Below are 15,011 nucleotides of genomic sequence, written 5' to 3' on the forward strand. Positions count from 1 at the left end.
CCGCCGCCGCCGCGGTCGGGCCGGGTACGGCCACCGCCGCCGCCTGAGCCCATGCCCGCGCTGCCCCGGGGGCTGCGGCCCGCTGACGGATCGGCCTCGCCTTTGTCCCCGGATGGCCCCGGCCTGAGCCCGGCCCCGGCGGGGAGCGGCGCCCCCGGCCCAGGTAGGCGGCGGCGGCGGCGGGAGGAGGAGGAGGAGGAGGAGGAGGAGGGAGCCCCGCGGCGCTTCGCGGCTCGCCGCCGCCGCTAGGCCCGGTGACAGCGGAGCGGCTCGGGCAGCCCCGGGGGCAGAGGCCTCCCCGGGGGGCGGGCCCGACCCGGGACCCCCGGCGGGGAGAGGCCAGGCCCGGCCCGAGCCCCCCACCCGGGGGTCTGTCCCGTCCCCACCCCCCGCCCCCTCCGCGGGGCCTGTCGGGGCCTGGCAAGAGCCGGGAGCGGCGGGCGAGGGCGGCCGTGAAGCGCTGACCCGAGGCCAGGCCCCCCGGCCCGGACACCAGCCTGCGGCCTCTCCGCTTCCCGCCGGCCCGGCGGAGATTGATGAGCCCCCGCCGCCGCAGGCCGGCAGCCCGCGCCTTCCCTTATGTGGAGTTGTCTGGCGCCGGGCGCCCGGCCGCGCGACCAGCCGTTCCCGGCCAGCRCGAGGCTGGTTCGGGGGGACGCGCTCCCTTGGAGCCGTGCGGCCTCCGGAGGGGGAGCTGCGAACACCGGTGGCACCCCTGAGGACCAGGTTTGGGGTCGCTGGGGGACAGGGAGGCGCTGGCTTGCCCTTCCCAGGCTCCCCTAGCGCTGTGCCGGGCCTGCTTTTGTCCCCTGGTGCCGTCGCGTGCTGGGCAACCCTCCACCTTCTAGCTCAAGGTGGAGGAGCGCGAGCTGGCGTGCAATGCGCTTGGCTCTGCGCGCGGGAGCATTCGCTGACCAGCACCCTGGCATCAGGATGTCCCTGGGCAGAGTGGAGAGCCCGGGTGGCACACGGGCACCTGGGGAAGAGTCGGATGATTGCGGCTTTGCGTTTAAGGAGCACCTCATCTACCCTGAGAGGAGACTGCGTCCTGGGCGAACGCGTGCTCATGTAGTTTCGCCTGCGTGAGCTCAGCCCACAGGTGTAAGCTCAGACGAGCTGTCAGAGTTGGACCTGAGGGAGAAACTTCGGGCTCGCGAATACCCGACTCCTCAGGTCAAGCAAGGTCCGCAAACCCATGGCTGTCTTCTGAGAGCATCTATTTAAATATGGCAAACTCGGGTCTGTTGTTTGCTTGAATATTTCTGTTTAGATCCTGTCATCCTTCCATTCTGAAGGTCAGCTGATGACTCCAGGAGGTGGAGTTTTGAAGAGAAAGGATGGCACTGAGAACTCTGCTGGGTTGCACCTGGGCATGTTTACTGAAATGCCACCTCTTTTCTCTCTAAATGCCTTGTTCAGAAAGGATGTGAACAGCAAGTACAGCACTCTCCTACAGTGGGAAAAGAGCTGGCAGTACCCTGGATGTGTTTGGAGACTGAGCATGCAAGCCAATGCAGCCCACAGATCTGCAAGTCATCCAAGATTTGCCCTTTGCTGGCATTCCTCATGCTCCAAAAAAGCTGTGCTTCCCACACCTTTTTCCATGGTAAAGGTGTTATCTAGTCTGGGGTTTGGGCATGTTATGAGGCTCTGCTGAGTAATGGAACGTTTGAAGGCTCCTGCAGAGGCGGTGCTGAGATGGGCACGCTGAGCTGACTTGGCTCAGTGATATGTGTGCAGGAGAGAAGAGCTGTCACTTGTCATGGGAGAGGAAGGGAACCAGATGACCTGAGGATTTTGGACTGTGTGGTAGCTTTTGCCCAACTGAATGATCTAAAAGCGGTTTCTGCCCTCTTGTTATTCAGGAAGATGGTCACTGCTCCTTAGAAAGCGATGTTTTCTTTCCATGCGAACAGCATTTTTTGTTGTTGTTTTAGCCTGGAAGGATGGTAAAGGTGGGCCCCGCTCTGTGACGTTGAGGATGTGATACCTCTGACCAGATGTTTGCAGAGCACTTCAGCCTGGAAATTGTAGCCTTTCTCGGGAGATCTCCAGCACTTCCTGGTTTGCGCTGAGAATCTACTAGGATTTCAGCACTTCCTATTCAGCTATCTGATATGAGCAGGAAGTAGGAGCATGAAAATGGCAGCAAAATTGCTTGCAGCAAGGCTGCAAGCTTACAAGGTATAAGCGTGTGAGATGATAATGAAGTTAGACCTGTCCTGAACAGGGTCCTAATCCTTTTTGACGTGCAGTATGGGAATGTGCAAGTCCAAATATTAGGGCTAGTCTGTGCAATTGTGTGGTCTCATCCTAGGACAGYGTGACAAGAGGAGAGGTGTTGTGCAGGTGCTTGAGAGTATGCCTTTTCTTGCAGTTTGTTTAATTGCTTTGTTGCATCTTGCTTGGACTCAGATGGAAAACATTCCAGGGCAGGGATAATCTTTTTTTAATCTCTTTTGTGTGTGTGTGTGTTTGTGCTGGATGCTGTGTGCTGTCCAGTAGAGTTCTGATCCAATGGGAGCATTTCACTGCTACACAGCATTATATTCAGACTAGGAAAGTAATGAACTTTCTGTACTTAGAAGATTATGGGTCTGGATTTGCATTCTGCCTCTGGCGGAGATTGGGAATTCAGATCTGTTGTGGCTGGAGCATACGTCTCACAACTCTGGCCTTGGTTTCTGTGTTCGCATTTCATTGGCACTGTGGATTAGAATAAAGACCTAGGTTATATCTGGTGTTAGGAACTCTGCTTTAAACAAGGAACTGAAGCTGGATGCCTAAAGCATTTTGAGGCAGGTTTCTCTAGGGATATGAGCAGCAGTGCCAATAGTTCTGTGATACGTTGCCTAAAACAAACACCGTTCTCCCACCACGGGGCAGAGAAGTAGAAACAACTCTTGGGAGCCTGAGGGGCAGTGCTGGAAAACCCTAACCATTTACAAGTCATTAAAATCAAAATGAGTTTTTAAAATGTCAGTATTATGGAGGGTTTGCGTGTTTGGAGTCTTTCAGGCTTTTTCCTGTTCCACTAGTAGGGCTAAACGGTATACGTGCTTTTTTAACAGAGTCTGGGAGATGCTGTAATTATGTATTTAACAGCTGGGACCTTGGGGAGGGGAAAAAACAAACAAACGTGTTGGCAACGCTCCGAAATAAGGCAGCTCCTTCTGCATCGTTACCTGATTCTCGCAGGGGAGACTCTCCGGCACTGATGAAAATCTTCCGTCTAGTCTCTTTGTACCTCTTCTTTGTGACTCAGTTCTGAGCTGGACTTGTTTTTTAAAAAAAAAAAAAAAAATCAAACGTTAAGACCTTAGTTTTCCTGATCTGATTTATTACCTCTTGTCCTTCCTCCAGCCACATAGCTGGTCTCTGCTTTCAACTTTACCACCCCCTGCTTTGTCATGTTCAGCCAGCCCTAGCCATGGGGGACAGCGTGGGGCTGGGGCAGCGCGGGGTGGTAGGTGAGTCAGGCCTGTGAGCTGTTGATTCAAGTACTTCCCAATGTCTGTGTTTCATTATTTAGCTATGCTCCCTGAAGTCTGAAGGCAAGAACGCATCTTTCCGCAAGTCAGACGTTGCTGGGTTCCTATTAACAGTTTCTTTGCTGACTTCTGGGTAGTTAGTAAACGGGGACGGTGACTGAAGGCTAAAGCAGCATGTCCTGGCCTTGCTGAGTTTGAAAAGTCTAGTTGCAGATGGGTGGTCTCATGTCAGACTTGAGCAGCCCTCTGTGACTGAGGCTTTGAGAGCCCTGCTCCGTCTCTCGCCTGCTGCTCTGATTGCTATACCACCCTAAAAATACTGCAGGAAAGCCTGCAGCTTCCAATCTAACAGTCTCATTGAATTGCTGTGATGTTTTTCTTCCTTTCTTAGTGCCTTTAGTGTGTGCAGTCCTGACCTCCCCGCTCCCACCACTCTTGATGTGCCCAGATTGCTCTGCTGAACTGCCTTCCCCTGAACAGCAAGGCTGGGCTTGGAGCGTGTTATGGGTAATTTTGTCACTCAAGAAAGGCCTGAGTTGGTACATTTGCATGAGTGTGACAGTGTCGCAAGGCTTTCAAGGGGATGTACAGAGTCTAGGAGACGTGTTGGACTTGGTGGGGTGCACTGTTAGTGGTTAACTCCTCATTTTTTCTGCTAAAAATTAAGTAATCTTGTTAAATTATGCTGAGGAGGTTTAGCCAAGGATGATATTTAATACTATGTGCTATGTGCTGACCTGAACAGCCCCTGTTAAACCAATGGGAAAAGAACAAGTTCTTTCAAGATGAAATTGTCCAAGATGTTTAATGTGGTAGAGAAGCAAGTAAGGAGAGGAAAGGAGGCTGAGGTGAGATAACTGGGGAGAGCAATGCTGTTTGCAGAGTGTACGAAAAGGAGTTGTTTTCTCTCTCTCTGGCTTGGAGAGCTCCCTCCTTTCTTGAAGCTCTCTTCCAAACATACCGGCAGTTGCTAACATTGTATGACCATGTGCTGGATTTGGGCAGCTCTGCAGCTGTTGTATGTTATGCAGGATGCGATTGTTTTGGTTTGAGTTTAGCCAGAGCCAGTGAAGCTGGTATGCTTGGGCGGCTTTGCCCCATTAGTCAAACTATAAATAGTAGACGGAGCCCAAGTGTTTGTTTAACTGACCTAGGAAATTCTCTAGGCTCACCTTGGAGGAGGTGTTCACAGTGAGGCGCGTTAGCCCTTGGCAGAGAGGGGTTGAAGGCAGTGAACGTTCAGCGTGAGGCAGAAGTACCAGTAAGGGAGTCGATGAGGTGACAGAGTCACCGAGTGCCATATGTTCCTGTCATTGTGGTCCTTTGTTGAGCAATAGCTGAGGATCCTGAGGAAAGAGCCCTGAGCCGGTGCTACACTGTCATCCAGAGAGACCTTCAGCAAGGGCAGAAGTTCCTAAATGAGGATCACCACAGAGGTTCTGGCCCCACGGAGGGATAGGACTGGGGTAGCAACTACCTGATATGCTCAGATGCCTTAGCACATCCAGCACATATGCATGTTGCCCTCCCATTTTAAAAGTTTAGACTGTCTGTGCTCAGGGCTAAGCAAAGTGAATAGTGCTCTCAATCTCCTGGTGCTATTGTAAAGGCAAGAATTATAAAGGTGTTTGCTGTCTCCGAGGCTTGAGTCTTCCTTGGCGTTTGTCTGGCTTGCTTTTTGCACCTTAACGCAGTAACAAACTCTCACACGCTTATGGATAGCTATGTTAGAACTTCGTTCCATGAGGGTGTCTGTATCCAGGAATAGGAACACATGGCAGCAAGAGAATTAGCTTTTCCACAGGGCTGTATTGCACAGTTGGATCAAAATAATACATCAATGCAAAACAAACACCGCTACTGGTCTGGCACATGGTCACACTCAACCTGTGGTCTCCCTGCACTGGACAGCATGTGCTTCAGGGCTGTGGAGGCTCTGGGCTGAGAATATGGGAGCTAAAGGTTGGTACGGGGAGGAAGGAGGTCGAGTACTTGATAGAAAATAGAAGAACGTCCCAGTAGCTGGAAGACAGTATTCCTTTATTAAAGAGAACTCCCACGCAGAGGGGATGGACAGATCCAACAGCACCACAGACATTACTTGTTTCCTGAGAGGGCAATTCCCATGCTTGTGCTATCCTCCATGATAGACTCATTTCCGTTGACGGAGAAATGGAAGCTCCTTTTTACGGGTGCAGGGTGTGCCTCTCCTTCAATGATACTCTCTTGGAGTGTCCTCCCAGTGTTTAACCTGGGAATGGGACAGGAGTGGGAGTTGCTCCTGGCTAGTGTGTGACTTGGGGTTCCCACCTTTTGACACTGTTAGCTGATGGCCCTCCTGGGCTATTTGTGCATCTTACCATGTAGTTTAGGGTCAGAAAAGCTCTATCAGTTTACTGTAGCTATCCTAAAGTAGTACCTAAAAAGCAAGACCCAAACATTTGCTTGTCTTAAAAATGACTCGGAATTGATGTTTTAAGGAATGAAATATGCAGGTAGGGCTTCCCAGTGCATTTGGGCTTCTTGACAAGACTGCTTTCTCCTGTACTGATTAATCAGGTCACATTAGGTGATTCTGGCTTTTCTTTTTGCCCCCTTTTTTGTTCTGGCCTCTCTCCCACTTTTCTTTCTCTTCATTGTCTAATGTTAATGATGCTAAGGCTCTAAGTGCAGATGCTCAATTTCCATACTTAGATCTGTTCAGATTAGGACGCAGTGCTCATTCTAAGTATATAGAATTAGTTCAATCTTCAAATAATTACAGCAGTACTCAGATTAAATTCCAGTTGAGGTAAATGTATTTAAGAGTGTGCTGCTCCGGAAGAGCTGCAACACACTGGGTAAACTGGTCTTGGCCTTGCTTTGCCACTGGAAATTTGTAGGTGGGAGACCACCCATCTCTTTTAATCCCTTTTGCCACCTCTGTTACTCAAGCACACCCAACTTACCCTCCACCTTTGTGGCAAGGAATGTGTTAGACATTTTAAGAAAAGGCGGGGGGGGGGAAGGCGTGCTGATCAGTTTTGTCTTCAAGTCTTGTAGCTAGGAGGATATCAGACTGTTACTTGGTCATCTGCTTCTCTGAAAAACATCAACTTCTGGAGCACCCTAGGGTCCCAGAAGTGCCTTGGAATTCATATCTGTATTGTTATTTATAAATGGCCTGAATTCAGGCTGAAAATCCCTTCTGCCTTTGCAACAGACAGCATTCAAGCCCTCAAGGAAGGGTTGTGTGTTTGTTTTGGCAGGATTTGGTTCCTGAGGGGCAGATGAGATGACCAAAGGACATGATGTGGACCTTGGCATGACAGGCAGGGTCCTTGTTAAGGTGGTCCTGTGGTTGCTGCTAAAGGTCAGCCTAGTCTGGTAGCTACTCTGGGGATGCCCTACCCTGCACTGTATATGCATCCAAAGAGGTTATGGCAATAGGCTCCTCCCTTTAAAATATCTCCAATCTCCTTTGCTCCTAAGATGAGTGATTCCAGTCCTGTCCCAGCCTTTTGTGCTGTATGGATGGATCCGGGAAGTCAAGGAGCTTCCCATTAGTCCCCAGAGGAGTATGTGTCTAGTAGCCCTTTTGAAAAAGGACACGAGAGCATGGCACTGGGTGAACTCTAGGCGAGAGCGGAGCTCCTGATAATGTAGACTGCTGGAAGGAGTCAGGACACAGTGCTGGGAGGAGTTGTTCAGAGGATATTCTTGAACCTTCACTTGCATAAGTGAGATTCTCCTTCCATGAAGGGAAAATAGCATTGATGCTGAGACTACTTTTTCAAAAGCCATTGTTGCGTAAGAACGAAGCCTTGGGCAGCACAGAAAATGTGGAAAACGTCACTTCCTGGTGATCATTCAAGACAAAACAAGGATTTCTTTCTGAATTTCTTCCTTTATGCTTATTCTAAACTCTATGGCTTATGTAAATTCTCCAGGTTCACTCATGGCTTAATGCACTTATGTTGCAGAGGACACATTTCCATATGCAGCCTGGGGGTGCAATTCCTTAGTGAAAATAGTCTCTTTTGTTCCTGCCATAGACTCCTCTTCTAGATCTAGCTACCTTAAGCAATGCTTAAGAGGCTAATGAAAATGCCTGCTTTCCAATATTTTCTTGTAGCAGCTATAGGATCAGAATGTTCATAGCAGAGAAGCTGTCTAAGGTGGAGATGTGTCCAAGGGGATGCAGGTAATAAGATCTTTTTGCTTTTGTTGGCCCCGTAGCAGGGGAGAGGTAAGAGACCAGGGATTTTCTTTCCACAAGTTCAGCAGCAATCACTAAATACGAACAAGAGTTAGCCATATAGTCAAACACCCTAAAACACAGCTCACTAGATATTTCCAACTTCAGTGGCTCCATGAAGTGATGGGGGCCAGTCACCTCATCAATGTCTCTGAAACAAGGAGGGTTGTGCTGGCTTGACACCAGTGCATAGCATTTGACTGCCCTTCAAGAGAAAGATGAATCGAGAACTTCATCCTCAGACTGGGAAGTGTGGCTTCTGTGGAGCAGCTAGAATCGGGGCCTCTTAAGGCAGGGATTTTGTATGCATTTAAGCACAAACAAGTCTGAAGTCTTCACTGAATGTGGCTGGCCCTGGAGTCACAGAAACCCTCAGCAAAGTGTTTGTATCTCCTCATCTTGTGCTTCGTATTTTCCCTTGAGCCTGCCACCTCCCCGTCCTGTTTCATATTCCTATTTCGGCCTTTCCGCCCTGCATCTTGCTCTAGACAAAGTCTCACCACATACAGAGACAGAGGCAAGGCCAATGTGGCAACTGCTCCCCTCTCAAAACCTGCCGGTATTTCATCTGAATCGTGCCAGCTAATTCTGTGTGAAGCTCTGCTTTGTCTTCCAGCTCCCTTGCCATTGTCTTGCCTTGTCTCCTTTTTGCCATCCATGTGTGCCAACCTGGACTCTCTGTGTCCCAAGGCTGTGGCTGTGGCTGAGGCAGGAACTGGCATATGGATGCTCCTTTGCTGTCCCAGGGATGCCCAGGGTGGAGGGTTCGCTGCGTTTTTGTAGACACTGCAAAGGACATGGTTGCAAGAGCCTCTGCTTGCAAAGGACATGGTTGTGGGACCCTCTGCTTCTTGTGGGGCTCATCTGGCTTTTGCTGAGCTTAGGCTCATCCCTAACTTAAAAAAAAGAAAAAAAAGTCACCAATGGCTTGCTGTAGCATCAGAGGGGTCCCCAGATGAGATGCTGGTGGTGAGACTTGCATTAGGGTGAGTGCGCTGCAGCCCTGGGAATCACTTCCACAGAGACCAAGCCTGAGAGCTGACACAGTTAATCCTCGTGGCTTGGGGCTGCGCTGAAGTCTGATGAAACTACCAGGCAATAGTCGTGTGCCTGTTTTCTTCCTCTGCTCCCCCCCGCCTCTGTGGCCTTGCTGCTCTCCTCTGCACTAGGGTTGAGGCAGGCTGGGTTCTCCTCACTCTTGCTGGTGGCATTGCTGTTTCCATGGCACGGTGCCAGAGAAGAGCTGCCACCGACGGGTAGTGAGGATGCCCTGCAAGAGGTGTCCCCCACTTTGGGGGACAGTCGCTGCCCCGTGGAGCAGTGCCAGGGTGGGTGGGTTTTATCTGGGTCTCTGTGCAGCCATGTGGCTGGCACCTGCTGGCATGGGACAGGCAACGGTGAGCGGAGAGGAGAGCAGCACTGGCTCACGCCAGTGCAATAACTGAACTGCAGCGTTAAGCAAAATCTGTGGCTTGTGATCTTTATTCAGCCTGCTCAGCCTCTTTGAAACCCTGATTTAATACAGGCAGTTTGACAGAGGCCGTAATGAGCAGTTGCTGTTTCGATGATGACTGGAATTTAAGGTGCAGTGTTCCCTTGGATGTCCTGTGTACATGTTGGAGGATGTTTTTATAAGCGAGTAAGCTTGTGGGTTTGAGGAATTAATTTCTTCAGCGCTGTAGACTCTGAATCCCTGCTTATGACTTATTCCTGTTCAAAGAGTAGTAGAAAGTTTGTTTCTCAACTTTGAGTAAGTCAGCAGAATACACTGAAATTAAGAGTGTTCATCTGCACGTGCTGAAGAGTTGGACGCACTAAGAGCTGGGGGAGGGCTGCTGCAGAGACTGGTTTCAGGCGATGAGTCTGATTTCCAGAAACCATAGCTTGTATGTTTGTTTTCCCAGTGTCTAAGCTTTGGGGTTAAATATGCACTCAGTATTGCCATTTAAATTTCCCTACGTTAAGATTAATGTCAGTTGCTAACTGAGACCATGTTTTTCCTAAACACATCTGGCAATTGGGCATGATCACGACCCGCTTTTCTAAGTGTCTGCTACACCGAAGAACTGCAAGGGACTATTTGAAGTGAGAAAGCAAGGACAAGGTTTGGGGCTTGTGGGTGCTCTGTCCGGTAGCTTTGGTCATGTCGGTTCCCTTTGAGGTGAGGCTCGAATGAATGTGAGTGCTTGGTTGCAGCAGGATCTATGACAGTCCTGTCCCGTAAAGGTGTCTGGGCAGGCTGAACCTGTAGCAACGTGCGTGGACTGCTCCGCAGGATGTGGGCTTCAAGGTGCAGGTGCAGGCAGCGTGGAAGACTGCTCTCTGGGGTTTGCTTCCCCCTCTGGTCCGGGACAGGGATAGGTAATGAGCAGACTGGGCTGGTGCCCACTGGAGTCCCGCTGTGCAGTTGTCAGTAAGCTGAGCCATCCCTGAGGTTGCCCAGAGTGGTGTGGTGTCAGTGCTGTGCTTAGGGGCAGCCCGCTTGGTATCACACGGCTGCAAAGGCAAATGCTGTGACCCTGTTTTTGAGGAGTGAGCTGGTAAAGCTACATGGAGATGGCCTCAGGGATTTGTCACAGCATTTGCTTTGCCTTAAAGCACACGCAGTGGCTCTACCTTCTGTTACCAAAATCTTTCTTGGTGAGGTGAGAGTTGTTGTGCACAGTTTCCTCTTTATATCCTCTTATGTCACGCTGCCCCGCCGGCTGAGCGCGCTTGAAATAGCTGCCAATCCCAGTAGGTTTCACTTCAAGGTCTCTATTCTTAGCTTGCTGGTTAGCTGAGCAAGCCACGTTACTCAGTAGTCATGAGTTCAAGGACCGTAGGGTAAAGAATAGCCAACTTAAGCCATGCAGAAGTTTTGTTTGCATTTCATGGCGGCTTTGAAGGAACGGCTTAGGCAGAGCCCTACCCAGCAGCCTCAGACTTACATGCATTTTACTTGTTCTACCGGAGAGCCACAACTACACAAGTATGAAATAAGACTCACTGGAGCTGGTACGTACTCTGGAGGAGGCAGACAACTCGGGAGCCAGAAACAGGATGACTCAGTATAATATGAGAGCCTGCTAAGTAGCCTATTGCATCTGACCCATCTACAAGCAGGCTTATCAGATGCGCCTTGCTGCTGCACTGATGACCAGATACGTGCATGGCATGAGTGAAGCAGAAGTGGATGTGGGAAGCGGAGTGGGTTCCCAGGAGCAGAACTAGCTGGATGTTCTCAGAATAACATTGTTTGCATCAAGGCTCTAGATATCTGCTGCGCTGGTGATGTTCAGCCTGTCCTGTAAGTAGTTTTCTCACTGGTCAACCTGGGGAATTTTTCCTTGCTTGCATGGGTGTGAATCCTCACTAGTAGGATGGGCTGGCTAAAGACGTACACAGAAAGCATCCTTCCATATGTCACAACAGACGCATGGAGAAAGGCTCAGGAATGGGCCAGAATTGAAACTTGAATCCTCCTGGGTCTCTGTAGGTGGTCTGTGTTGGACACAGGCTGTTCCTGAGTTGCTGCTGGGGCAAGTCAAGTGCTTTGTGGTTTTGATCACCTGTGCTCAGCATCCCAGCTCAGCACCTATGTGGGATTTTTCTCCAGCCTCACAGCCACAGGAGAGGAGCAAACAGCATTGGTTCCAATTCCATCAGCAAGCACAGAACAGGCTCATCTGGTATCTGCTCTGCCATTTCTGGCCATTTTGGGGTGTACTTGCCATTTCCTTGTGAACTCACCATTTACCGGTGAGCTCTTGCTCAAATCTGGTTAATGTGCTACCCAGATGGGTACTGAGTCAGAAAGAGTGACCACCAGTTAGTCCTTAAGCAGGATTTAATTATTTTTAAGAGTGCATCTTGGGAGAAATCTTGTGCTTCAGACTTTATTTAATTTCCTTTAGCTTTATCAAATTACTATTCTTCTGTGAAGCTCTCTCATGCAAGCTCTGCCAGGCTTAGGTGGATTTTCACACAAGTGAATCAGGCCCAGTGTGTTGGGTGCTGCACCATGTAGGAAATGACCCCTGAGTATATTTCCATGATGAAAGATGAGGTCTGATAACTGGAGGGCTGTGAGTCAGTGTCTTCTGTTGGTGTGACAAAGGGTTTTGTGCACAGTGTGCCCTGCCTTTCTCAGGTCTCTGTAACTACTGATGTGTTGACTGAAGCACCTGAAAGCCCCTGTGGTGCTGCTCGGCAATACGACCTTTAGACTCTCTCAGCAGCGGGTTCCCCATCTGCCTCATAGTGTCTAAAATTTGCAGTAGGCCAAAAATACAGAAGCAGCATGGAGGATATACCTTTGTGGTTTTTGGCTATTCAATGCCATCAGCCTCTGCAGAGGCCTAGAAGTAGGCAGGCCAGCCAGGACCTATATGTTTCCCCTCCGTTGCAGGCCTGGCACCCCTTTAGAGATGGTAGCTGGTGTCACGAGATCTTTGCCTCAGTGATTCTTGCCTGTGCCTGCTTACCTGGTGATGGAGAAAGGGTGCAGCTGGTGACTGCAGCTAGCTGCGGTGGGGTTAGGGCATGGGCAGAAGTCTGCGAGATGTACAGCACAGGAGAAGCGAGCCCATCCTGGAGGCAAAAGCTGCTGGCCATGCCTCTCGTTGCATGGTCTGAGAACATTGAAGCTCTCTGAACGTGGAGTTGCTGGGGACTAAGTGTTGTGTACTGAATTCGCATCCTGCCTACACTGCGGGTAATGGTCACGTGCAGACGAGGCTTTTGTCCTGCGCCTGACTGCTTTTTTTAAAATTTATTTTTAGGTGCTCTCTGGCTTCCTCTTCCTCCTGTGCTGTGCTGCACTCCCTCTTTCTAACTCCCTCTTCTAGGATTGTTTTTTGAGCAATCAGTTCCTCCCTAAAACCATTTTTACAGGGCTTTGTCTGTGCTTGGGAGCTGTCCCAATTTAGCATTAGCAGCTGCTGGCTCCTTCTGGGTAAGCAAGAACAAATAAAGGTTTACACTGAATGAATCATTTGAGCCTTATCTGTCCTTCCAATTCAGAACAGCTGTACAACTGCTGCGTGGAGCCTGCCTGGAGGGCAGAGAGCCTCCTAAATTGAAGAAATTTTCCTGCCAATGGCCGGTGCTTAATGTGTGTGCGCTGCCTTGTGAATTCTTCTGCATGGCTCTCTTGAGCTTTATTCCATACTCAGTTACAAAGCACAACTTGGGATTAACTCCCTTTCTTTGAAGAGTTGCTCCGCATTGGCAGTGCTGTAGGCTCCTACCAAAATTTGGTTTTTAGGATGCTTTGAGTGATTTAATTACTGTGTGAAAATGTGGACTCGGGCTGTAAAGCACCGTGGTGGCAACTGCATAGGGCATAAGCTTTGAAGACAGGCTGTGTGTAGCTCATGGAGAATGGCACCTAGTCTGCTGGTAAGTGAACTGTTGACAATTCATCTGGACTCCCCACTTAAGCAAAGGAATACTGTGAAGTGTCAACACTGTAGGTGCAGTGGTGTGGCTTTGAGAGGCAGGATTTGTAGATAAGTAGCATTAGTTGGTTTAATAACAGAAATGTGGGAGAAGGGAGGGGAATAGAAGATAAGCCTTGGGCTCGTGTGCCTGAAAAGACAAGCCTGACTCTGGCACTAAGGTGGGGAGTCTTTTTGCGCCAGAGTTAATAACTTGTTGAGAGGAATGGGGCAGTTTTTTCTCACCCTACCCCCTACTGTTGTCCTCACTTCTGGCACACTAGATTAGACTTGGTTTATCCTCTTTCTACACCGAGAGACATCCTGTCTAACCGTAGTGAAGTTCTCGTCAACAAAACTTGAGCTCTTGAGGAGTGGTTCGGATGAAGCGTCAGCGCATGGTGCTGCCTTGCCTGTCCCCTCCACAGCCTAGTCCTTCTCCCAGCTCGTATTCTCCATTTCCATTCGTCAGAGCTCATGAGAACGAGAAGCAGCTTTAGACATGTGACCACATCGGTGGCAAACTAATTGTAGCTTCTTGCAATTTCCTTTTTTTCTTTGTTTTTTCCCTTCCCCTGTTCTCCAGAGAGTATGTGCCACAGAGCCTGTCAGTCTCCCTTGAAGAAGCCTCAGGGAGGATGGGCTCTGTGTCCAGTTAAAACATTTTGCCTTTTGCAGTGCTGGGAGCCACCACGCTCTTGCAAACTGGAGGTGTCAGTGATCTGAAGTCAGTGTCAGTGTCTTCACTGATCTGAAGCATCAAATGCTGAGACTGGATCCTGCCCTCCCAGTTTGTCTCATCCTGCATCTGAGACCAAAAGAGGGATGTGGTGGACTGGTGGTTTCTGTCCTGCAAGGCACTGAGGACATGTTTGTGCTCTTGCTTTGTGTTCCTTACAGCAGGCCTGGGCTTGGGAGGTGAAGATGGCCCTGTCCTTTGCAGGGGAGCAGTAGCACTGTTTGGCAAACCTAACTACTGACTTGATAAGAAGAATTATGGAGTTATTAATGCATGTTGTCTCCTGAATGCAAGAGCTCTTAACACTGATTCCTTTGTATAAAACCTGCTGGCTATTCTGGCTACTACTGTGCTACTGTTTCTAGCCCCAGTGGAGTGCGTTTAGTCTGAGCACTGGCATTCGATGTGTGGAAGATAGTGGGTTGTCCATGGGTCTTCTTGTGTCTTGTCAGTGATTTCCCTGGGGTTTCCCAGACCTTGGCTTGCTCTAAAGTGGCAATGGCCACAAACTCTTGGGATTCTTGGGGCTGCTGGAAGATTCCAAGATTAAGGTAAGGTCCTGGGTGAGAAACAAAGTTGGTTGTAATGGTGGTGCCAGGATGTGGTTGCATCCCATCAGAAGCAGTTTCCTTCATTCCATGTAAGCTCTTTCCTTCAAATTCAGAAGGATAAATTGCATCCCTTTACTTGCTAGAGCTTGGAGGGACCCAGCTGTGCTTGTTACCTTGGCCTAGAAGCCAGCCTAGACGGGGGATGCACACAGCAGTGTATCTTAGGTTGAGACAAATAACAGAGACCTTTTTCCACCTTAAAAACAGAATTTTGGAGGGGGTCTGCAGGAAGCTCTCCTGCAGCAGTGCTTTACTTGAATTTGCAGTGCCCTGGCTGCTCATGTCCACACGGTGCCAAGCATCTTTTTTCATCCAGGGTTGAGGTGGGACAGCCACCCTGTGCACAGTAAGCTTGGCTATAGCCTGAACCTTCGCTTCAGTGCGTAGATCATGCGTCAGGCTTGGTCTTTGGCAGGAGGCTCTTCCTCTGTGCTTCTGGCTTTTCTTCCCTTCGCAGAACCAGGGAGTCTCTTCCAGTGTGGAAGTGAGAGTAGGCTGGACCCAGCGATTTGG

The 15,011-nt window shown here is 49.8% G+C and overlaps 1 protein-coding gene across 7 annotated transcripts in view; it reads left to right on the forward strand.

Annotated features, from left to right (window-relative positions):
- Positions 1-15,011, forward strand: part of HDAC7 (histone deacetylase 7) — a 126,244-nt gene that overhangs the window by 49,028 nt on the left and 62,205 nt on the right. For 2 of the 7 annotated variants that reach the window (XM_026085356.1, XM_026085363.1), the window contains exon 1: positions 29-163. The exons of 2 other annotated variants lie outside the window; for them this stretch is intronic. In XM_026085356.1, coding sequence (XP_025941141.1) covers positions 52-163 — 112 coding nt within the window. In that variant the 5' untranslated portion in view covers positions 29-51. Of the gene's footprint in view, positions 1-28; positions 164-1,528; positions 1,607-10,628; positions 10,726-10,753; positions 11,018-15,011 lie in introns of those variants that run through there. 3 more of the 7 variants (XM_026085358.1, XM_026085357.1, XM_026085362.1) reach the window with 3 other exon arrangements.

This window comes from Apteryx rowi, unplaced genomic scaffold, assembly GCF_003343035.1.
Source record: "Apteryx rowi isolate R43461 unplaced genomic scaffold, aptRow1 scaffold_665, whole genome shotgun sequence".
In the NCBI taxonomy this organism is placed as follows: Eukaryota; Metazoa; Chordata; class Aves; order Apterygiformes; family Apterygidae; genus Apteryx; species Apteryx rowi.